This window comes from Mandrillus leucophaeus, unplaced genomic scaffold, assembly GCF_000951045.1.
Source record: "Mandrillus leucophaeus isolate KB7577 unplaced genomic scaffold, Mleu.le_1.0 Scaffold315, whole genome shotgun sequence".
Classification (NCBI taxonomy): Eukaryota; Metazoa; Chordata; class Mammalia; order Primates; family Cercopithecidae; genus Mandrillus; species Mandrillus leucophaeus.
Window position 1 is genome coordinate 469,780 of NW_012103310.1, and position 23,341 is coordinate 493,120.

General features: G+C 47.8%; 1 protein-coding gene across 1 annotated transcript in view; it reads left to right on the forward strand.

Annotated features, from left to right (window-relative positions):
- DOPEY2 (dopey family member 2) overlaps positions 1-23,341 on the forward strand; it is a 133,644-nt gene that overhangs the window by 90,464 nt on the left and 19,839 nt on the right. The window contains exons 18-25 of the mRNA XM_011987750.1: positions 1,617-3,246; positions 4,114-4,225; positions 4,977-5,165; positions 7,848-7,970; positions 9,402-9,539; positions 16,054-16,109; positions 18,541-18,645; positions 18,743-18,809. Of these exons, the coding sequence (XP_011843140.1) occupies positions 1,617-3,246; positions 4,114-4,225; positions 4,977-5,165; positions 7,848-7,970; positions 9,402-9,539; positions 16,054-16,109; positions 18,541-18,645; positions 18,743-18,809 (2,420 nt within the window). The remainder of the gene's footprint in view (positions 1-1,616; positions 3,247-4,113; positions 4,226-4,976; positions 5,166-7,847; positions 7,971-9,401; positions 9,540-16,053; positions 16,110-18,540; positions 18,646-18,742; positions 18,810-23,341) is intronic.

The following is a 23,341-nucleotide window of genomic DNA, read 5'->3' on the forward strand; positions in this document are numbered from 1 at the left end:
GCCTCCCAAAGTGCTGGGATTACAGGCTTGAGCCACCGTGCCCGGCCAACATGCTTATTTTTAGAATGGAAATAATGAGGACGTAAAAACCTGAATGGAAGTCCTTTGTAAAGCTCGTTGATAGAACTCAACGAGTTAATGGTTTGGCAGGTAGTCTTCCAGACTTTCCTAGTGGCTGCGTATTATACATATTCTCTCCTAACTGGGCTCATTCTATACAGTACTCTTCTGCTGCTTGATTTTTTTTCCTTTCTTTCTAGAGACAGGGGTCTCACTCGGTTGCCCAAGCTGGAGTGCAGTGACACCATCATAGCTCACTGCAGTCTCGAACTCCTGGGCTCAAGAGACCCTCCAGCCTCAGCCTCCCGAGTAGCTGGGACTACCAGTGTGTGTCACCATACCTAGATAGCTTTTAAATTTTTTGTAGAGGTGGTGTTTTTCCATGTTGCCCAGGCTGGTTTGGAACTCTTGGGCTCAAGCAATCCTCCTACCTTGGCCTCCCAAACAATCCTCCTACCTTGAACCTCCCACAGTATTGGGATTACAGGCATAATCCACTGTACCTGGCTTGATTTTTTCTTTCTTTTTTTTTTTTCTTTTTGAGACAGAGTCTCACTCTTTTGAGACAGAGTCTTGCCCAGTCTAGAGTGTAGTGGCGTGACTTCAGCTCACTGCAACTTCCGTCGTTCAGGTTCAAGTGATTCTCCTGTCTCAGCCTCCCACGCTGGGACTACAGGCACGCACCACCACCTCCAGCTAATTTTTGTATTTGTAGTAGATGGGGTTTCTCCATGTTGGCCAGGCTGGTCTCAAACTCCTGACCTCCGGTGATCCGCCTGCCTAGGCTCCCAAAGTGCTGGGATCACAGGCATGAGCCACCGCGCCACCACACCCGGCCTCCAGTTTGTCTTTATACACACATGACATTTTGGTGAATATCCACATCCTTATGGCTTTGAAAGTCTTCTGCTGACATTTCTGCAGGATACATTTCTGTTTTTTTGTTTTTTGAGATGGAGTTTTGCTCTTGTTGCCCAGGCTGGAGTTCACTGGCACAATTTCAGCTCACTGCAACCTCTGCCTCCTGGGTTCAAACGATTCTCCTGCCTCAGCCTCTCGAGTAGCTGGGATTACAGGGGACCGCCACCATGCCCAGCTAACTTTTTGTATTTTTAGTAGAGACGGGGTTTCATCATTTTGGCCAGGCTGGTCTCAAACTCCTGACCTCAGGTGATCCACCTGCCTTGGCCTCCCAATTGCTGGGATTACAGGTGTGAGCCACCGCGCCCTGCCAGGATACATTTCTTGAAAGGGAATTCCTAGGAAAAAATAATACGTGTTTTTAAAAATTGCTGCCCCCAAAGAGTTATGATACTTAAGTTTACTATAACAATGTAACTAAATGATCCCATCCTTGAACGTTCTGTAAAACCTATCCACCTTCCTTTGTCTGCTTTTGTCTGTAATATAACCCGGACTCTGGTGGTGGTGGTTCATGTGAGAGTTTTAGGAAGATTAATCTTTCTGTCTGGCTTTAAGACAAAGACCGCCCTACAGCTAGTGTGTCACAGCTGAGCCTTCTGTTCTAAAGTCGTTTGTCATCTTGTCATTTTCAGATGACTGGCACCGTTGGTTTAACAGGAAAAAAACCTCTTTCAGAGAAGCATCTGCAGGGCCCGAGCCTCAGGAGAGTGGCTCTGAAGAGCACCTGCCTCTGAGCCAGTTCACCACGGTGGACCGTGAAGCCATTTGGGCCGAAGTGGAGAAGGAGCCCGAGAAGTACCCGCCACGAGGCGAGCTGAGCGAGGAAGAGCTGCCCTACTACGTGGAGCTTCCAGACAGGACGGCCCACGGCGCCCCAGACAGCAGCGAGCACACCGAGTCCGCAGACACGAGCTCTGGCCACACGGACAGCGAGAACACGTCCTCCTTCTCCTCCCCTTCCCACGACCCGCAGGAGCTGAGCAATGAAGAGAACTGCTGTGCGCCCATCCCCATGGGAGGCAGGGCATACCCCAAGCGCTCGGCCCTGCTGGCGGCCTTCCAGTCAGAAAGCTTCAAGGCTGGGGCCAAGTTAAGCCTGGTGCGGGTGGACTCGGACAAGACGCAGGCTTCTGAGTCGTTCTCCAGCGATGAGGAGGCCGACTTGGAGCTCCAGGCCCTCACTACGTCCAGGCTGCTGAAGCAGCAGCGGGAAAGGCAGGAGGCCGTCGAGGCCTTGTTCAAGCACATCCTGCTCTACCTGCAGCCCTACGACTCTCGGCGGGTCCTCTATGCCTTCTCGGTGCTGGAGGCTGTGCTCAAAACCAACCCTAAGGAGTTCATCGAGGCCGTGTCCAGGACTAGCATGGACACCAGCTCCACCGCGCACCTCAACCTCATCTCCAACCTCCTGGCTCGCCACCAGGAGGCCCTTATTGGCCAGAGTTTCTACGGAAAGCTCCAGACCCAGGCCCCCAACGTGTGCCCCCACTCTCTGCTCCTGGAGCTGCTCACCTACCTCTGCCTGAGCTTCCTGCGCTCCTACTACCCCTGCTATTTGAAGGTGACGCACCGAGACATCCTCGGCAACCGGGACGTGCAGGTCAAAAGTGTCGAGGTTTTGATCAGGATCATGACGCAGCTGGTCTCGGTGGCCAAGTCTTCGGAAGGGAAGAACGTGGAATTCATCCACAGCTTGCTGCAGAGGTGCAAAGTTCAGGAGTTCGTCCTGCTCTCCCTGTCGGCGTCCATGTACACGAGCCAGAAGCGCTACGGGCTGGCCACCGCCCACCACGGCAGGGCCGTGCCGGAGGACAGCCTCTTTGAGGAGAGTCTCATCAACTTGGGTCAGGACCAGATCTGGAGTGAGCACCCACTGCAGATTGAGCTGCTGAAGCTGCTGCAGGTGCTGATTGTCTTGGAGCACCACCTAGGCCGGGCCCACGAGGAGGGGGAAAACCAGCCGGACCTGTCCCGGGAGTGGCAGAGAGCCCTGAACTTCCAGCAGGCCATCAGCGCCCTGCAGTACGTGCAGCCGCACCCCCTCACCTCCCAGGGGCTGCTGGTCTCTGCGGTGGTGAGGGGTCTGCAGCCCGCCTACGGCTACGGCATGCATCCCGCCTGGGTGAGCTTGGTCACGCATTCCTTGCCCTACTTCGGAAAGTCCCTGGGCTGGACAGTGACACCCTTTGTTGTCCAGATTTGCAAAAACTTGGATGACTTGGTCAAGCAGTATGAAAGCGAATCTGTGAAGCTCTCTGTCAGGTGCGTTGTGCTCTTTGTGACATGTTTATTGCTTTAGTGATGGTTTTTATAACAAATGACTGTTTTGCCACAGATGTCGGTTGGAGGATAATTTCATCCCACCGAGAAGCCTGTTTAGCATTGTCGAGAAGGGTAGCAGGCAACTAAATGTTCTGATATTTTATTTTATATTATTTTATTTTATTTTGTATTTTATTTTATTTATTATATTGTATTTTATTTTATATTTTATTTTATTTTATTTATTTTTGAGACGGAGTCTCTGTCACCCAGCCTGGAGTGCAGTGGTGTGATCTCAGCTCACTGCAACCTCTGCCTCCCGGGTTCAAGCAATTCTCCTGGCTCAGCCTTCCAAGTAGCTGGGAGTACAGGCGCCTGCTGCCACACCTGGCTAATTTTTTGTATTTTAGTAGAGACGGGGTTCCACCGTGTTGCCCATGCTGGTCTTGAACTCCTGAGCTCAGGCAATCCACCTGCCTTGGCCTCCCAAAGTGCTGAGGCGCTAGAGTGAGCCCCACTGTACCCAGCCCTGATCCTTTATGTTAAATCCACACAGGTATCCAGTCTAGCTCAGTGTTGCAGGGCATGTCAGCTGCTCTCTACTATTTTTGCAAAACAGAAATAAAAATGTGAATCATCTTCACAGAAATTCTAAAACATTGAAACTATTTTTCCAAAGTGACTATATGAATGTAAAATTGCACAAAGGATGGTTAACATTATTATAATGATATTCCATGACGAGAGCTCCAGTTTATTTGAGATGGTGATCTCTCTCTAGTTCCTGTGTTTATATGTAGGATTAGAAACCCTTATGGCCTCATTCTTTAAAAATTCTCAAACCAATTTCTCTTTTCTTCACCACAGCACAACCTCCAAGAGGGAAAATATTTCTCCAGATTATCCACTCACCCTTTTAGAAGGTCTGACAACTATTAGTCATTTTTGTCTTTTGGAACAAAACAACCAAAACAAAAAGGTAAATTTTTTTTTCCTGAGTTCAAGGCAATTTTCATGTATTGTTTTGTCTTTGGTTTATGACTGTTTCAAATAAGTAACATATGTATGTAATGTATGTAACTAATGTGCATATGGAAGTAATGTAAATGTGTATGCAAATATTACATAAGTCATGTACACATGTATGCAAATGCATGTGTGTTAGCAATGCAAGTATATATGCAAATGCGTATGCAAATGCATGTGTATAATTAACGCAAATGCATGTGTATAAGTAATGTATGTATGTCAGCCATGAAAACATAGTTTTCTTCCTGCTGGCAATCCCTGTGCCAGCCCTTTGCCCATTGTTCCATCATTAGCCTATGAGATAACGTATAAAGCCACTTGTTTGATTTTTAGGCTTATAGTCATCTTTTTCCACATATTTTTTACTTTCTGTCACAGTGTTCGTGAAATCTGCGTTGGCAGACATTTTAGCTTGGTTATTCTACCCTGTGTGGGATTAAGTCTTAGAATCCATCTAACAGTTTGGTTGAGTGGTTGAAAAGTTTGTAATTTGGAACATCAGACTCACAGCTGTCTCTGTGAAAGAGAACCATGGGTTGAAATGCACAGGGAAGCTTATTGCTCCCACACCACCACATGTATGAGTTGCTTAGAAGAGAGTCCAACAGCCCAGACTTAATCCCGCCAGCCCTGCTGCCCTTATGGGAAGAAAAACCATTCCATAGACAAAGCCGGCCTCATGTATTCATTTTAATTTTTAGACCATGGCCACAGGTGATCCTGCCAACTTGAGGAATGCCAGAAATGCCATCTTGGAAGAGCTGCCTCGAACTGTTAACACCATGGCCCTTCTCTGGAATGTTCTCAGAAAGGAGGAGACTCAAAAGAGACCTGTCGATCTCCTAGGGGCCACAAAGGGATCCTCTTCCGTTTACTTTAAAACCACCAAAGTAAGAGGATGTCTCTGTAGTTCTGTCATTTACTTGGTCTTGTATTGTTCCACCCAAAATAAATATGTATAGGAAAGTGTGCATAATAAACAGATGTGCTCAATGAAACCCAAGTCAGAGGTCAGAAGTAGAAATCTCTGGTTCGTTTGTTATCAGTAAGTTTCCTATACCTTAAATGGAGGAGTCCGAGTGGTTTCAGCCTGTTTTCTTCTAGTTTTCCATTCGCCTTATTTTGTAGTTAAACATAAAGCCTTGGCTGGGCACAGTGGCTCACACCTGTAATCTCAGCACTTTGGGAGGCCCAGGCGGATGGATCACCTGAGGTCGGGAGTTCAAGAACAGCCTGGTCAACATGGTGAAACCCTGTCTATACTAAAAATACAAAAATTAGCCATGTGTGGTAGCACGTGTCTGTAATCCCAGCTACTCAGGAGGCCGAGGCAGGAGAATCGCTGGAACCCAGTGAGCCAAGATCACACCATTGCACTCCAGTGTGGGCAACAGAGCAAAACCCCATCTCAAAAATAATAATAAATAAATAAATAAATAAAATCTCTAGAGCTAGGCACGGTGGCTTATGCTTGTAATCCCAGCACTTTGGGAGGCCAAGATGGGTGATGCTTGAGCTCAGGAGTTCGAGACCAGCCTGGCCAACATGGCAAAACCCCATCTCTACAAAAAATACAAAAATTAGCTGGATATGGTGGCAGGCGCCTGTAGTCCCAGCTACTCAGGAGGCCGAGGCAAGAGGATTGCTTGAGCCCAGGAGGTGGAGGTTGAAGTGAGCTGAGATCATGCCAGTGCACTCCAGCCTGGGCGACAGTGAGACCCTGTCTCAAAAAAAATAGTCTCCAGTGGTTCAAGGCGGGGGTACCTAGATCCTCACCTCCAAATGATTTAGAGACCCAAGTCTTGAGTCTCTAAAGCATTTCTGCTGGACAGCTCATCTCTGTTCTGCTTTTAGTGGTGCCTATCAAACGTGGCCCCATCAGTATGGAATGTCAGGGTGCCTTTGGTTCTTAAACCAAAAATGTACAACCATGAATATTTATATTATAGTTTAGTCTTCTTCCATTTTCAGTGTCTGCCTCAGAAGGCCGTAGGCGCAGGACTCGGTCGCTCACCATCTGTGTTACTGTGTGTGGTGTCTCAGAATTATCTGCCACATCTGACATCAGTTGAGTGCCCCCAGGTGCCATCTGTGGCCTCAGGGATGAGCCTTGCCATCCTGCGTTTAGGTGCCATGGTGCACAGGTGGCCTCCAGACATTCTGTCGATTCCAAGGGTGCCCTAGAAGGGAGTTCTGTATTTCAAGCTTCTACAAGAACCTGCTCTTAAAAAGATTCAGAAAACCTTTTTTCTCACTCAGGAAAAAAAGATTTTCTAAACCTTTTTTAGAGGATCTTCCTGTAGCACTCAGCCTCTCTGAGCCTCCATTTCCTCTTCTGTTAAACCAGGCTGTGGCTAGCATCCTATCCTCATGGGTTGGTGGGAAGAGTAATTACGATAAAGGCTGATGCTCATTAGGCACTTAACTCTTAGCCCTCCCTGAGGAACTCAGGGCCGAGGAGCGGGATCCCCCATTAGTCCCTCTAGAGCGGAAACCATGGTGGAAAGGAGGGGACAGCTCCATGCTGACTCAGTTGTATCTAATGTGGAATAAACATGGGCAGTTGACACAGGAAGCGCTGGGTAAATCCGTCCCTTTGACAAGACGTTTTGTGCCTGCTGCCAAGCACCAGGCTCTCTTGCTTTACCAGGGGACAAGAGAGATGAAGTCCCTGCCCCCTGGCTGTGGCAGACATTAACTGGCGGTGTAATAACGATGTGAGCAAGGCTTCAGAGAAACGCAGGGTTTCCTGAGAATGTGTGAACAGGAGCCCTGGCCTGATCTGGGGTTCCTGAGGCAGCGTGACTTAGCTGAGGCCCCAGGTGGAGAGGATTTAACTAGGGTGGGCATTTCAGGCTGGGAGAGCAGCAGGATTTACAGAGCGAGGAACGTGGCAGGAACACAGAGAAATTCATCAGTAGCAAAGCGGAAGGTGGTGAGTGACATCGGGACCATGTTACAGGTTTAATTAAATTGATTACATGATAAAATTAGTTAAATGGTGCTTATTTCTGGAAATTGAGCAAGAACTTTCCTAATGAGTATAAGCCCTCCATCGCAGCTGATGGAGTCAAGCTGAGGCTGTGGGATTTCCAGATGGAAACAGTGCTGCAAAGCCTTGCCGGCCTTCCTGCAAGACCCCTGCTGTGTTCACAGCAGCAAGGGTGAAACTCATCATCTCCCGAGATGCTCCTGGCCAATCGAGCTGGCCCTCACTCTTTCCACCTGGCCAGTCAAGCTGGCCATCCGTCTCTCCACCTGGCCAATAAGCTGGTCGTCCGTCTCCCAACCTGGCCAGTCGAGCTGGCCGTCCGTCTCTCCACCTTGGCCGTTCACTGCTCCTTCCCCCCAGCATGACACGCCACCATCACACATCCAACTCCTTCCAGAAAGGGTTCTGATTCCTCCCTTTGCTGGGATCCACCCATCAGGGAAGCACCTCAGCACAGCATTGGGCACGAACATGACAGGGCCCTTGATCTCGGGAATGGACAGCAGGTGCTGGTTCAATGTATAGGATGCCGTAGCCCCAATATTACCCCGCAGTAACTTTTTTTTTTCCTATTTTCTAGACCATAAGACAGAAAATTTTAGACTTCTTAAACCCCTTGACGGCCCATCTTGGGGTTCAGTTGACAGCAGCTGTTGCGGCAGTGTGGAGCAGAAAGAAAGCCCAGCGTCACAGTAAGATGAAGGTAAAGTTTAAAAAGTTAGAGGAGCAGTTAAACTTACCGTGACAAAGAAATACCACAGAATCATGTGGAGTCAAAGGTGACATTGGAGGCCAGCATGGGAAACTATTGAGTTGATTTAATCATTTTATCGATTTGAGATGGAGTCTCTCTCTTGTCACCCAGGCTGGAGTGCAGTGGTGCGATCTTGGCTTGCTGCAACCTCCACCTCCTGGGTTCAAGTGATTCTTCTGCCTCAGCCTCCCAAGTAACTGGAATTGTAGGTGCCCACCACCATGGCCAGCTAATTTTTGTATTTTTTAGTAGAGACAGGGTTTCACCATGTTGGCCAAGCTGGTCTCGTACTCCTGACCTCGTGATCCGCCCACCTCGGCCTCCCAAGGTGCTGGGATTACAGGCGTGAGCCCAAAGATTAATTTCAGTTTGCATTTTGCCCATTCTTTATCCACTTGACTGGTCCACCATGAAGTCCTGCAGGGGTTGGCCTACTGTTTTCAACCTCAGTCCTCTTTGTTCCTTCCCACCCCTGCTCCATCCCCTGCTCAGGGTCTGCTGCTGCACCTCCTGGACACTCCCCCAGTGCTCAGCCTCTGTGGCTGACATGGGCACCTGTTCTCTGAGGAAGGGTCAGTGGTCGGTGTCCGATGCCACCCTCCTGAGCACCTGTGGGCTCCTTCCCTGGTGAGGAGCCTGGCACTAGTTGTTGTTCTTCCAAATGCCCGTGACCAGGGTGTGCAGACTTACGTCATCAAAAATATGCCTCCCATACCAGGCCTTTCCTTCCAAGGCCAGCAAATGGGAGTCTGGTTTATCTGTTTTTCCTTCCTGTCTTCGTATTTTTGATTCCACCGCTTGTTTCCTTCAAATTTAGTATATATGTTTCTAAAATGCTTTCTACTAAATTCAAACAAACCACTATTACAGCCCCATCAGGGACTGCACCTTTTATTCCTAATTTGTATCAAATTATGTTGTTCCCATGGGTGGAGCCTTTACTTAGTTCAATAGGAAATGTTTGTTTAAGAGATTAAAACAGACTGGGCGTGGTGGCTCACACCTGTAATCCCAGCACTTTGGGAGACCCAGGCGGGTAGATCACCTGAGATCAGGAGTTTGAGACCAGCCTGGCCAACATGGCGAAACTCTGTCTCTACTAAAAATACAAAAATTAGCCAGGCATGTTGGTGGGCATCTGTAATCCCAGCTACTCAGGAGGCTGAGGCAGGAGAATCGCTTAAACCTGGGAGGCAGAGGTTGCAGTGAGCCGAGATCACGCCACTGCACTCCAGCCTGGGTGACAGAGCAAGACTCTGTCTCAAAAAAAAAAAAAAAAAAGATGAAAGCAGATTGATTTCTCCAGGGACGGCTACTATAGAATACTTTTTGTACATCATCCTTATTTAAGCTTTCAAGGAATTTTTTTTTTCTTGGCAGATTATCCCAGCGGCGAGTGCATCCCAGCTGACCCTTGTCGACTTGGTGTGTGCACTCAGCACCCTGCAGACTGACACGTTGCTGCACCTGGTGAAGGAGGTGGTGAAGAGGCCACCCCAAGTCAAAGGGGGTGACGAGGTAAGGAGGCTGGGGAGTCCTCTAGGCTTCTGTAGATGAGTGGGTGGCATTCGTCATAACTCTACTTCCTTATAAATTGTGTTTGGGAGGGAAAGATAGGTAACAAGAGTAAGTGGGACTGCTTGGGGTAGTGAAGTGGAGGTGCTGTTTGCTGTGCTTTGGGGGAGACCTATGAAGATTTGGTGCTCCTTTTTTAAGGTGGGAACTGCCTGAGGTCAGGGGCTCTCATCCTTGTACCCTGCTGCTGAGGACACTGCCTGGTACACGCCTTCTGGGCACTAAATGGAATAAAATCTTTAGAAAGGGGAAAGGGCACCTGCCTCAAGGAACTTGCAGCTGTAAAGATGTCAAAGAGGAACAAAACCAGACTCTAGTGAAAGGTGGTAAAGACAGATGTGATTCAGTAACCACTGCGGTAAGGGGAAGTGCTGGGTTCAGTTTAGATTTGTGTGGAGATGACTGGGAAAGGATGAGGGAGGAGGGAGGAGAAGGAGCAGGGATTTAAGGAGAGTTGGAGAAGTAGAAAATTACAAAAGAGCAGGCAGGGAGGCTGCTCAGTCCATAGATGTGATTAGGCCATCTGGGTTTGCTAACTGGGGCTTATCCAAATGAGGCTCCTACCCTCCCACAGAGGCTGGGAGATCAAGACTCTGTCTTTCTCAGTGATTCTATTTCAAAGGGATGGCTCCCAGGTCCTTGAGAAACACATTCCTAGGCTGTGGGAGACACATACACATCTCAAAGGGACAGAGAAAGTATTTATCATTGTAAACTTAAAATGCTCTGAGAAAGGGAGGTCAGGGGCCTCTCTGCAGGTGTTGGCAGGAACAAACAGTAAATTCTTTGGCAACCTTGAGCTTTCTTGGGCAGGCGTTTGAAGAGTACTGGTGTCCCCATCCTAGGGATCCATGCTGGTGGTGTTTGCTCAAGTCCCTTGATGTGGGGGTGGACAGAATCATTTGTCAAGCAGAGGGCTCAGAGGAGCCTAGCTAGAGTCAGCTCAAGGAGAGAGTCTTTGTCAAGGGCAAACTAAAATTTGCGTACCTTTTTTTTTTTTGAGAGAGAGTCTCACACTGTCATCCAGGCTGGAGTGCAGTGGTGCGATCTCAACTCACTGCAACCTCCACCTCCTGGGCTCAAGTGATTCTTGTGCCTCGGCCTCCCGGGTAGCTGGGAGTGCAGGTGCATGGAAGTCTCACTTTGTCATCCAGGCTGCAGTGCAGTGGCACAATCACAGCTCACCATAGCCTCGACCTCCCCACACTCAAGTGATATTCTCAAGTAGCTGAGACCACACGTGCACACCACCACGCCTGACTAATTTTTATATTTTTTGTAGTGACGGGGTTTGCCATGTTGCCCAGACTGGTCTGGAACTCCTAGGCTCAAGCAATCCTCCTGCCTCGGCCTCCCAAAGTGCTGGGATTACGGGCGAGAGCCACCATGCCTGGCTGCATAATTTTTTATAAAAGTAGAAAATAAATGTCAGAGAACATAAGTCATGATAGACACTCTGAGAAAGAGATTTCATCTGGCTGCTGTGAAACAGAAACCTTCAGGGTGATGTCATTGAACCAAGAAGTTCCTTGTAATTTTTCTGCTCAATTTCATTACAGCAGCCTGGAGGGCCCAGGTCGTCTAGAGAGCTTCTTCAGTCATACACAGTGAATTTAAAACAGGGCAAGCTGTGTGGTTTAATATTTGCATTCCCTTAGAGTCTTCTGTTTTTGTTTTTACCAAAGCAGACTTCATCATTGAAAGCAGCAGAGCCGTTTTGCTCTTAAGTTAATAAAAACCAGGGATTTATTTCAATCTTGAAATAATTGCCTTCTGTCAAACAATTTAAAATCATACAGCTAGCAAAAATTTAAGAATAATCTAAATGAAAATTAGGGGGCCTGGGCATGGTGGCTCATGCCTGTAATCCTAGCACATTAGTCCAGGAGTTCAAGACCAGCCTGGGCAACGTAGGGAGACACCGTCTCTACAATAAATTAAAAAATTAGCTGGGGGTGGTAGTGCACACTTGTAGCCCCAGCTAATTGGGAGGCTGAGGCAGGAGGATCAGTTGAGCACACGAGTATGAGGTTGTAGTGAGCTATGATGGAGCCATTGCACTCCAGCCTGGGTGACAGAGTGAGACCCTGTCCACAAAAAAGAAAATTTGTGCAATGGAAAAGTGATTATTAAAAAATATAGCTTTACTTGAACAGATGTTTGTGTGCTGATGTTCATAGCAGCATTATTCACAGCAGCCAAAAGGCAGAAGCAATCCATGTGTGTATCAGTGGGTGCACAGATAACAAAGTGAGATCTGTGCATGTAGTGGGTTAGTGCTCAGCTTTAACAGGAATGAAATTCTGACACGTGCTACAACATGGATGTCAGATCCTTAACATGGATGAACCTTTTTTTTTTTTTTGAGATGGAGTCTCGCTCTGTTGCCCAGGCTGGAGTGCTGTGGCACAATCTTGGCTCACTGCAAGCTCTGTCTCCTGGGTTCATGCCATTCTCCTGCCTCAGCCTCCCGAGTACCTGGGAGTACAGATGCCCGCCACTGCGCCCGGCTAATTTTTTGTATTTTTAGTAGAGATGGGGTTTCACTGTGTTGGCCACGATGGTCTCGATCTCTTGACCTCGTGATCCACCTGCCTTGGCCTCCCAAAGTGCTGGGATTACAGGCGTGAGCCCTCGCGCCTGGCGAGATGGATGAACCTTGAAGACATTAAGTTGAATGAAGTAAGCCAGTCACAAGAGGACTAACACAGTTCTATATCTGGGAAAAAAAAAAAAAGAAACTCAACTGTGTCCTCCCTCAACAACATAACAATCAACACAGAAGACCTCTTACCGCAGATATGCGGGGAGTTCTCCCCACCAGCAGGCAAGCAATTGAGTCCGCAGTGGACACCAGTTGGGTGTCCTCCAATTCGATTCCTACTCTATCTGCTTGGAGACAGTGTGAGATCCCACAGGGTAAGGACTCAGTCCCAAGAGCACCCTCAACTTCAGACACCAGTCACGAGTCCGGGCCTCTGGAACTTCTGACTGACCAGCTTCAAGTTGGGATTCCCACGAACCCCCTCTTTGGGTTCAATTAATTTGTCAGAGCAGCTTGCAGAACTCCAGAAACACATTTACTGGTTTATTATAAAGGCCACTACTCAGGATACAGATGAAGGGGTGCATAGGGCGAGGCATGGGGGAAGAGGTGCGGAGCTCCCACACCCTCCGTGGGCACAGAACCTTCATGTGCTCTGCTCTCCAGAAGCTCACCAAACCCAGTCCTCTTGGGCCTCTTATGGAAACTTCACTGGATGGGCATGACTAAAGCATGGACAACCGTGTCGAAATGTGACTGGACAAAAAGAATGTGATCTAATACTTAATACAGTGACTGGGGAAACCCAGTAGGGCCTGCCTGTTCAGATTCTTCTTGGCCTGTCTGCACAGCACTCCTTCCTCCAGGGTGTGGGACAGGACCCTCCCCAGAATGAGAGTCTTATGAACCATAGTCAGATTAGAGTCCTGCCTTGGGACAAGTAAAAGGAGGGCAGGAGTTATGAACCAAGAACTGGACAGAAACACATTAAAAAAAATAGGGAGGTAGGCAGGAAGACAGGTAGGTAGGTAGGTAGACAGATAGATAGATAGATAGATAGATAGTAGACAGATAGATAGATAGATAGATCGATAGAAGTAGGTAGGTAGGTAGGTAGATGTAGGTAGGTCGGTAGGTAGATAGATGTAGGTAGGTAGATAGGTAGATAGGTAGATAGATAGATAGAAGTAGGTAGGTAGATAGATGTAGGTAGGTAGGTAGATGTAGGTAGGTAGATGTAGGTAGGTAGATAGATGTAGGTAGGTAGGTAGATGTAGGTAGGTAGATAGATGTAGGTAGGTAGGTAGATAGATAGATAGAAGTAGGTAGGTAGGTAGGTAGATAGATATTATGATTTTAGAGTGTTAAAGGGTGGCTCACTCCTGTAATCCCAACACTTTGGGAAGCCGAAGCAGGGAGATTGCTTGAGGCCAGAAGTTCAAGACCAGCCTGGGCAACAAAGTAAAACCCTGACTCTCCAAAAAAAAAAAAAAAGAAAAGAAAAAAAATTAGCCAGGCATGGTAGTACCCACCTGTAGCCTCAGCTACTTGGGAGGCTGAGGTGGGAGAATCACTTGAGCCAGGGAAGTTGAGGCTGCATTGAGCCAAGATCACACCACTGCACTCTAGTACAGAGCAAGACCCTGTCTCAAAACGAAAGAAATACTTTTTTTTTTTCACATCAGACAGGTCATGTGCCGACCATTGTAACAAGGCTTGAGGGTGGCACATCTCACACGTGCACATGAACACCCAATCATCACACTCATGAACTACAGATGGACCAGAAGACTTTTTTTCAGCCTCACATATGACGCAGGGCAGCCCGCTATAGAAATGTCCAGGCCCCGAGGGCCTGGCCGTTGGGCATCACCCAGCTGGTTATCCTCCAGCCCCTGGTCTCTTCCTTTGTTCCAGTGTTGATCGACAATGCCCTATGCGCACTGAGTGGTGTGGTGGAGACTAAATAGTGAAAAGAACAGTTCCTGCCCTCAGTCCTCCTATATTCTAGCTTGGCAAAGAAGAGAGAAGAGAAGCGAAGCCATCCTAAAAAATAACAACACTGTGAGGCCAGGCTATGGAGCCGGCTCAGTAACACCACGGCGAGGCCGGGCTGCGGAGCCGGCTCAGTGCTTAAGGCACCAAATGTAAAAGGACCCCAATAACTCCCACAGTATTTCTTGGGGATCTGGCCCAGGTCTCCCAATCTCCCAAGAACGTATGGTCGTCCTGTTGCCTTTCACTTTTGTTTTTTTTTTGTTTTTTTTTTTTTGAGACAGAGTCTCGCCCTGTCGCCCAGGCTGATCGCAGCTCACTGCAAGCTCCACCTCCCGGGTTCACGCCATTCTCCTGCCTCAACCTCCCGAGTAGCTGGGACCACAGGCGCCCACCACCGTGCCTGGATAATTTTTTGTATTTTTAGTAGAGACGGGGTTTCACCGTGTTAGCCAGGATGGTCTCGATCGCCTGACCTCATGATCCACTGGCCTTGGCCTCCCAAAGTGCTGGGATTACAGGCGTGAGCCACTGTCCCCCGCCTTTTTTTTTTTTTTTTTTGAGGTGGAGTCTCGCTCTCAAAAAGAGAGCCAGGCTATCAGGAGTCAGGCTGGAATGCAGTGGCGTGATCTTGGTTCACTGCAACCTCTACCTCCTTGGTTCAAGCGGTTCTCCTGCCTCAGCCTCCTGAGTAGCTGGACTTACAGGCTTGCGCCACCATGCCCAGTTAATTTTTTTGTATTTTTAGTAGAGATAGGGTTTCGCCATGTTGGCCAAGCTGGTCTTGAACACCTGACCTCAAGTGATCCACCCGCCTTGGCTTCCCAAAGTGCTGGGATTACAGGCGTGAACCACCACACTTGGCCTCTTTTCACTCTTGTCCATAAATGTTAGGAGTGGGAATGACACGCCACAGGGCAGTCTGTGCCACTGCAGGCTTGGTGGCCGTAGAACCAAGGGGTTCTTCGAGGGGCTGTCCTGAAGACAGCTCTGCAGAGGCTGTGACAGCCAGAGCGAGTGTTTTTAGGTTGTGTTCCTTCACATTACTTGAATTTCTACAAATACCTGCAATTTCTAGTCTTTCCTGGGCTATAAAGGAACTGGATTTTATCTAGCTGACTGGTTTTTGGCGGTTCAAATAACAAAACTACATTTTGTGGTTAGTTTAGTTAATTAATAGCTGCAAATAGCTTTTTACAAGCAAGGAGCGGGGGAAACGTGTGTTTTGGAACTTGTTTCCAAGTAGTTCCAGCCGCAGGGTTTTTGGGGAAACTGTCTGGGTTGGGTTTGAAGTAATCTTCTAAACTAAGAATTAGAATTTTTTGGCTGGGTATGGTGGCTCTACTTGGGAGGCTGAGGCATGAGGATCACTTGAACGAGGGAAGCAGAGGTTGCAGTGAGCTGAGATTGCACTAGCGTACTCCATCCTGGACAACAGAACAAGACTCTTGTGTCAAAGAGAAAGAGAAAGAGACAGAGAAAGAAAGGGAGGGAGGGAGAGAGGAAAAGAAAAGAGAAGAGAAGAGAGAAGCAAAAGAATTAGAATTTTGTCTTGTCTCTTGGTAATCATGTGCATTCATTGGAGTCAACACTGGCCCTAGCTCTCTGTTTGGGGAAGTTCAGTTACAATACTGATTTTCCCTAAATGCTTCCTGATGCCTGGCATGGAAAGGGGGTACACAGGATGGGAGATCACTGTAGACGTCTAAGGGGGCGCGAATGATTTGGGGGCTCCTAGGACACACTTATTTTAATTGTACATGATGGGCACTATCATGTCTGTTGTTTTATCTGAAAGATTCTTTAGTCGAAAACCTTTGCTTTGTTAGGCTGTAGATCTGTTTCACTTTGTGTCTGAATTCTTTTTAGCCTTATTTCCCACCAACCCGGAGTAACTGATTTTACTTTCATTTTCAGAAATCGCCCCTAGTGGACATTCCTGTGTTGCAATTTTGCTATGCTTTTCTCCAAAGGTAATACAGTCTCCCGTCCTCTAAAAACTTCCTTAAATACAGATACTGTGGCAGTGAGCATGCATAATATCTCTGGTTTTATTTCTAGACTACTAGAGAGCCACAGTTCAGAAAATATCTTAAAGTTGTCATCATTTCTTCCCGAGGTATTGATCTGTACTTTTCCTTCTCCAGAGAGTTAACATCTTAAAATCTGTACACTGTATCTCGAACACTTTATATGAGCAAAGCTTTATGTGAGGCCTATTAAACTTTAAAAGGCTCAGATTTGCATTAAATTGATACAGAAAAAGAAAAAAAAAAAAACACAGATAGGGAAGTGTTAAAGACCTCTTTTAGAAAAAGGAGAAATGGGTGGGGCGCGGTGACTCACGCCTGCAATCCCAGCACTTTGGGAGGCCGAGGCAGGCCGATCACTTGAGGCCAGGAGTTTGAGACCAGCCTGGCCAACATGGTGAAACCCTGTCTCTACTAAAAATACAAACATTAGTTGGGCATGGTGGCATGCACCTGTAATCCCAGCTACTCCGGAGGCTGAGGCAGGAGAACTGCATGAACCTAGGAGGCGGAGGTTGCAGTGAGCCGAGAGCACACCACTGTTCTCCAGCCTGGGTGACAGAGCAAGGCTCTGTCTCAAAAGAAAAAAAATCTGGTGACGTTCTCAGTGTGCCGTCCCGTGTTTGATGCGGAGAAGTCTCGGCTTTGATTTGCTAAGTTGATATAGGTATTAGGTGTCTTAGCCAACAGAGCATTAAAGAGGATTCCCCAGGTTTTTCCCCATGGATGAAAAATAAGCTTTATTGGACCTCATTCAGATCTTACAATGGCCGCATCCCAGGCGCAGCTCTGTGTTGCTGTAAATGAGGGTGAGGGGGCTGGGTGCGGTGGCTCATGCCTATAATCGCGGCACTTTGGGAGACTGAAGTGGGTGGGTCACTTGAGGCCAGGAGTTTGAGACCAGCCTGGCCAATGTAGTAAAACCCCATATCTACTAAAACTACAAAAAAAAATTAGCCAGGGCTTGGTGGTGTCATGCCTGTAGTCCCAGCTACTCAGGAAGCTGAGGCAGGTGAATCACTTGAACCCAGGAGGCAGAGGTTGACGTGAGCTGAGATCACGCCACTGTACTGCAGCCTGGGGGACAGAATGAGAGTCTATCTCCAAAAAAAAAAGGGGGGGTGGTGAGGGAAGTATAGACCACTTCTCAGGGAAGCCTCAGTATCCCTACATAGCCATCAGGAGTCTCACTATAAATAACTCTGACAACCAGGCACAGGCTCCTTGGTTCACACAGTTAACATTCTGTGGTTATTCCCACTCACCACATTCTGAAGTTGCAGGACGGTAAATCGAGGCCTCCTGGTAGATGACCAGGGTGGGGTTAAATTCAGACCACTTCCCCCGTGAGCATCATTGTCGTTCTTTCCTCCAGGAGTTAAAGATGAGCCGGTCACTTCCCTCCTATGACAGCTAATATATGTTGTGTTGCTGGCGAATGTTGACTGTAGGGGCCTAAGGGATAGCCGAGCTTTCCCAGCAGCCGCAGGTTAGATTTGGTCTTCCTCCTTTTGCCAAGGAGGAACCACCTAGGTCACACAGTAGGTAGTAAGTTGGAGAACCAGGACTTGGACCTGGGACACTCTGACTGCAGTCTGAGCTTTCACTTCCTGAGCTGCGCTGTCTCGCTTTGGAGCAGTCATCTCAGAATCCTCATCCTGAGAGCTACAGAGTGGGGTAGGCCAGTTTCCTGGTGAGTGTCCCGGGACCTAATGCTTTGGAGCCTTCCGACAGGTGATGCTCTGTTACCAGCCACTTTAGGGAAGCAGAATATCAGCTCAAAAAGGCCTGAGAGATCAGCCAGGCACGGTGGCTCACGCCTGTAATCCCAGCACTTTGGGAGGCCGAGGCAAGTGGATTTACTTGAGTCCAGGAGTTCAAGACCAGCCTGACCAATGTGATGAAACCCCATCTCTACTAAAATACAAAAAATTAGCCCGGTGTGGTGGCAGGCACCTGTAATCCCAGCTCGGGGGGCTGAAGAATGAGAATCACTTGAACTCGGTGGGGCAGAGGTTGCAGTGAGCTGAGATTACGCCACTGCACTCCAGCCTGGGCGACAGAGCAAGACTCTGTCTTACAAAAAAGGAAAGGCCTGAGAGATCAAGGTTGATCATCTAGTTTAAGGCTTTTATTTTCCAGACAAGGAAACCAGTCAGCAGTAGGATTTCAGGTTCCCAAACTCCAAGTGCTCGCCAGAATACCAAAGTTTAGCTTGTGTATGTTGTAATTTTTTAAAAAGAAAAAAAGGTCGGTGGGGTGTGCTGTTTACCCTTTGCTTTCCAACCGCCGGGATCTTAAATGTGCTTATAAATAAATGTTGTATTTTGACCTGTTCATGGTTAAGTGTTTTTCCTATCTTTTTAAAAAACAGGCTTCCAGTACCAGCCTTGCAAGAGAACTTTTCTTCACTGTTGGGAGTATTGAAGGAGTCTGTACAGTTGAATCTAGCCCCACCTGGGTATTTTCTGCTTCTCAGGTATCATGTCACCACATTGTCATTGTGTAATATTTTCTTTTGGCACATATTTTATTTCTGCGGCATTTTTAATCTGAAGCTGACTGTCTCCCGACAGCATGCTGAATGACTTTGTAACAAGAACTCCCAACCTGGAAAACAAGAAGGATCTAAAAGACCTGCAGGTTTGTATATGAAAGAGGTTCAGCCAAATGATATTACCCCAGCAGTGCTGTCCTCCTTTGGGGATATCAGATAGCAGATAGGCAAGGGACGTTGGACAGAATCTGAGGTTAGCTTTGCACTTGTTCTCAAGTCTTTCTTCCCCCCTCGCTGTCTCTGGAGAGTTCAGTCAGACCTGGGGCCCAGGTTTTCTCATGAAGGTTCTTGTGTAATGCTTGAGCAATCGAATGTGGAACTGACAGCTGCACCCCTCACCCTCCACGCTGTATGCAGATGTATGTGGACCTCACTGTGGAACATAAGTGGAATTAGAAATCTATCTCCCACCGGACGCGGTGGCACACACTTGTAATCCCAGCACTTCGGGAGGCTGAGGCGGGCAGATTGCTTAAGCTCAGGAGTTCGAGACCAATCTGGGTAACATAGTGAGACCTCATCTTTACAAAAATACAAAAATTAGCCTAGTGTGGTAGCTACACCTATAGTCCCAGCTACTCGGGAGGCTGAGGATCCCTTGAGCCTGGGAGGTTGAGGCTATAGTGAGCTGTGATCGTGCCACTGCACTTCAGCCTGGCAACAGAGACCCTGTCTCAAAAAAATAAAAAAAAGGAAGCTATCTCCATACATGGATATTTCTTTTTTTTTTTCTTTTTTTTTGGTGGGGGGGTGGGAGGTTGGACAGAATCTCACTCTGTCACCCAGGCTAGAGTGCAGTGGCACGGTCTCAGCTCACCGAAACCTCCACCTCTTGGGTTCAAGCCATTTTCCTGCCTCAGCCTCCCAAGTAGCCGAGATTGCAGACACACGTCACCACGCCTGGCTAATTTTTTGCGTTTTTAATAGAGACGAGGTTTCTCCATGTTGTCTGGTCTGGTCTCAGACTCCTGACCTCAGGTGATCCTCCTGCCTCGGCCTCCCAAAGTGCTGGGATTCCAGGCGTGAGCTACCACACCCAGCCTCCATACATGGATTTCTTTCCTTAAACGCCTTATCTCCCATTATAACAGTAATATATGCTCATAAAAATTTGTTTAATACTGAAAAATAAAACCCATCCATAGGAGAAGGAAAATTCAGAGTGGAGTGCCAACTAATAAATATGGAAGTTATGATGAAGTTGGGATAATCACTATTTTGCAAACCATTATAGACCTTGATTCAGTTGGCTTTTCTATCATATTTATAGCCTTGGCGATACTACTGCTAATCTTTATGATCCCTGGCATTTGTGAAAGGTATATCCAGAAACAGCCTCAGGTCCGCAGTTCTGAATCACAAAAGTACTGTATAAAGCACAGTAGGCTGGGTACGGTGGCTCACACCTGCAATCCCAGCGCTTTGGGAGGCCGAGACAGGTGGATCACCTGAGGTCAGGGATTCGAGAGCAGCCTGGCCAACATGGTGAAACCCCACCTCTACTAAAAATACAAAAATTAGCCACGCGTGGTGGCGCACACCTATAATCCCAGCTACTCGGGAGGCTGAGGTAGGAGAATCACTTGAACCTGGGAGGCAGAGGTTGCAGTGAGCCGAGATCTCACCACTATACTCCAGCCTGGGTGACAAGCATGAAACTTGGTCTGAAAAAAAAAAAAAATACCATAAAGCATATTTGGAAAATTCCGGTGCCTCCTCCTTTGGCCTTGACTTGTAGCCAGAGAAGAAAACATCATTACAGTGCCGATGCTGCCCGTCCAGGTGCCGGGACAGCACTTGCTCACCTAAGCCCTCCCTGCTTTTGTGGCCTGTTGCCTGTAGCAGGCCCCTCTGTCTTCAGCCTGCCTGGAGACGGCTCTAAGAGGCCACAGACATTCCCTCTGTTGTTGCAGCTGGCACGCCTCTTCTCTGCTCCTTTTGGTTGAGGGGACCAGGTGGCATCTGCTTCTTTCTGTCTCATGACACCTAGCATCCCCAACACTAATTCCTTCCTACTATTTTGAGCCACACCCTATACTTCTTCCCCACTGGGGATATAGAAAAAAACAAAGTGTGATTTTCCTACCACAGTCTCATAACATAGAATACTTCGGTGACCTTGTAACCAAAATGTGTGGGAATTTCTCCCCACCAGCAACCAAGCTAGTAGTTCTGCAGTGGACACTAGATAGGCGTCATCCAGTTCCATTCAATTCTGGCATTCTCCACCTAGAGAGATCTTCAGATCCCGCAGGTTGAGGGCGCAGTCCCACAACACTGCCCCACCCCTTCAGATGCCAATCACAAGCCCCAAGTGTTTTCATCTGTGCTTCTGACAGACCAGCTCTAAATTGGAGTTCCCCCATTCACTCCCTGGGTTCTGTTAATTAGCTGGAGTGGCTCATGGAACTCAGGAAACACATTGAACAGTTTATTTTATTTATTATTTATTTATTTATTTTGAGACGGAGTCTTACTCTTGTTGCCAAGGCTGGAGTGCAATGGCACGATCTCAGCTCACTGCAACCTCCGCCTCCCAGGTTCAAGCGATTCTCTTGCCTCAGCCTTCCGAGTAGCTGGGATCACAGGCATCTGCCACCATGCCCGGCTAATTTTTGTATTTTTAGTAGAGACAGAGTTTCGCCATGTTGGCCAGGCTGTTCTTGAACTCCTGACCTTATGACCTGGCCGCCTCAGCCTCCCAAAGTGCTGGAATTACAGGCATGAGCCACCGCACCTGGCTGACCAGTTTATTATAAAGGAGATTAGAAAGGATACAGATGGGCTGGGCGCAGTGGCTCAAGCCTGTAATCCCAGCACTTTGGGAGGCCGAGACGGGCGAATCACGAGGTCAGGAGATCGAGACCATCCTGGCTAACCCGGTGAAACCCTGTCTCTACTAAAAAATACAAAAAACTAGCCGGGCGAGGTGGTGGGCGCCTGTAGTCCCAGCTACTCGGGAGGCTGAGGCAGGAGAATGGTGTAAACCCGGGAGGCGGAGCTTGCAGTGAGCTGAGATCTGGCCACTGCACTCCAGCCTGGGCGACAGGGCAAGACTCTGTCTCAAAAAAAAAAAAAGAAAGGATACAGATGAATCGATGATTAGGCAAGGGACTTGGGAAGGGGCACGGAGCTTCCATGCCCTCCTTGGGCACCACCCTCTAGGAACCTCCACATGTTTAGCCATCCAGAAGCTCATTCGAACCCAGTTACTTTGGGGTTTGTGGAAGCTTCGTTACATAGGCATGATGGATTAAATCATTGGTCATTGCTGATCAATTTAACCTTTAACCCTTCTCCCCTTCCTGGAGGTTGGGGAGCTGAAGTTATCTGGGGGTCCGCAGCCACAGCCATCTCAGTAGCATACAAAAAGACACATATTACTTTGGAGAATCCAAGGAATTTAGGAGTTATAGCTGGGAAATGGGGAGAAAGGCCAAAAACATTTCCACAATATCACACTCATCCACTCAGTGCTTTCATCGGTCCTTACAGGAACTCCTCTAAGCCCCTAAACCCTTTCCCTGACTTTCCAGCCCTGCCTAAGTTAGCCGATCAGCCTCTTCCCTCAAGCACACCCACCCAGCAGGCAGGTGTGCCCTGCTTCACGCCTCAACACAACTGCTGAGCCTAGGAACCTTGTGGCACAGTTGAGGTCAGGATTATAAAATTCTCAGATGTCAAGGATTATAGCCACTCTTAGCTGATGACACTTGATGACACTGGCTGAGAAGCCAGCTTCAAGTTTGTCTCTCTAGCTACTAACGAGATTTTTTACTGATCATACTCCTGAGAGTGGATGACTCCTCACTTTACCCCACTGAGTCAGTTTAACTTATTGACCTTTATTTCTTGTTATATTATTGAAAGATGCATTTCTAGGACGAACCCGTGGTCCTAGATAAACCAGAAAGCCAATCCACTGAATACAATTTATGGCTTTTTCATCACATGCTGTGATGACTTGCAATCTCTGTATATTTTACCTACATTGGCCAGTATAGTAGCCATTAGCCACAGATGGCTGTTGAGCACTTGAAGTGTGTCTAGTCTACAGTCTGGGCAACATAGGGAGACCTCGTCTCTACAAGAAATTTAAAAATTATCCAGATGTGGTGCCATGCACCTGTAGTCCCAGCTACCCGGGAGCCTGAGGATGGCTTGAGCCCAGGAGGTTGAGGCTGCAGTCAGTCTTTTTTATTTTTATTTTTTTGAGATGGAGTCTTGCTCTGTTATTGGGGGAACCCACCCCCAGTATTTCAATGTAGGTTCTTCTGTTTTCCATAAGTGTTGGCCAGCTGATAAATAAAGAGAGACAGTATAAAGAGAGGAATTTTATAGTTGGGCCACCGGGGGTGACATCACATATCGGTAGGACTGTGATGCCCACCCGAGCCTCAAAACCAGCAAGTTTTTATTAAGGGTTTCAAAAAGGGAGGGGGCATAAGAACAGGGAGTAGGTACAAAGATCACATGCTTCAAAGGGCAAAAAGCAGAACTACTAATAAGGGTCTAACAGAGATCACATGCTTCTGAGGTAACAGGACAAAGGGCAAAAAGCAGAACTACTAATAAGGGTCTAACAGAGATCACATGCTTCTGAGGTAACAGGACAAAG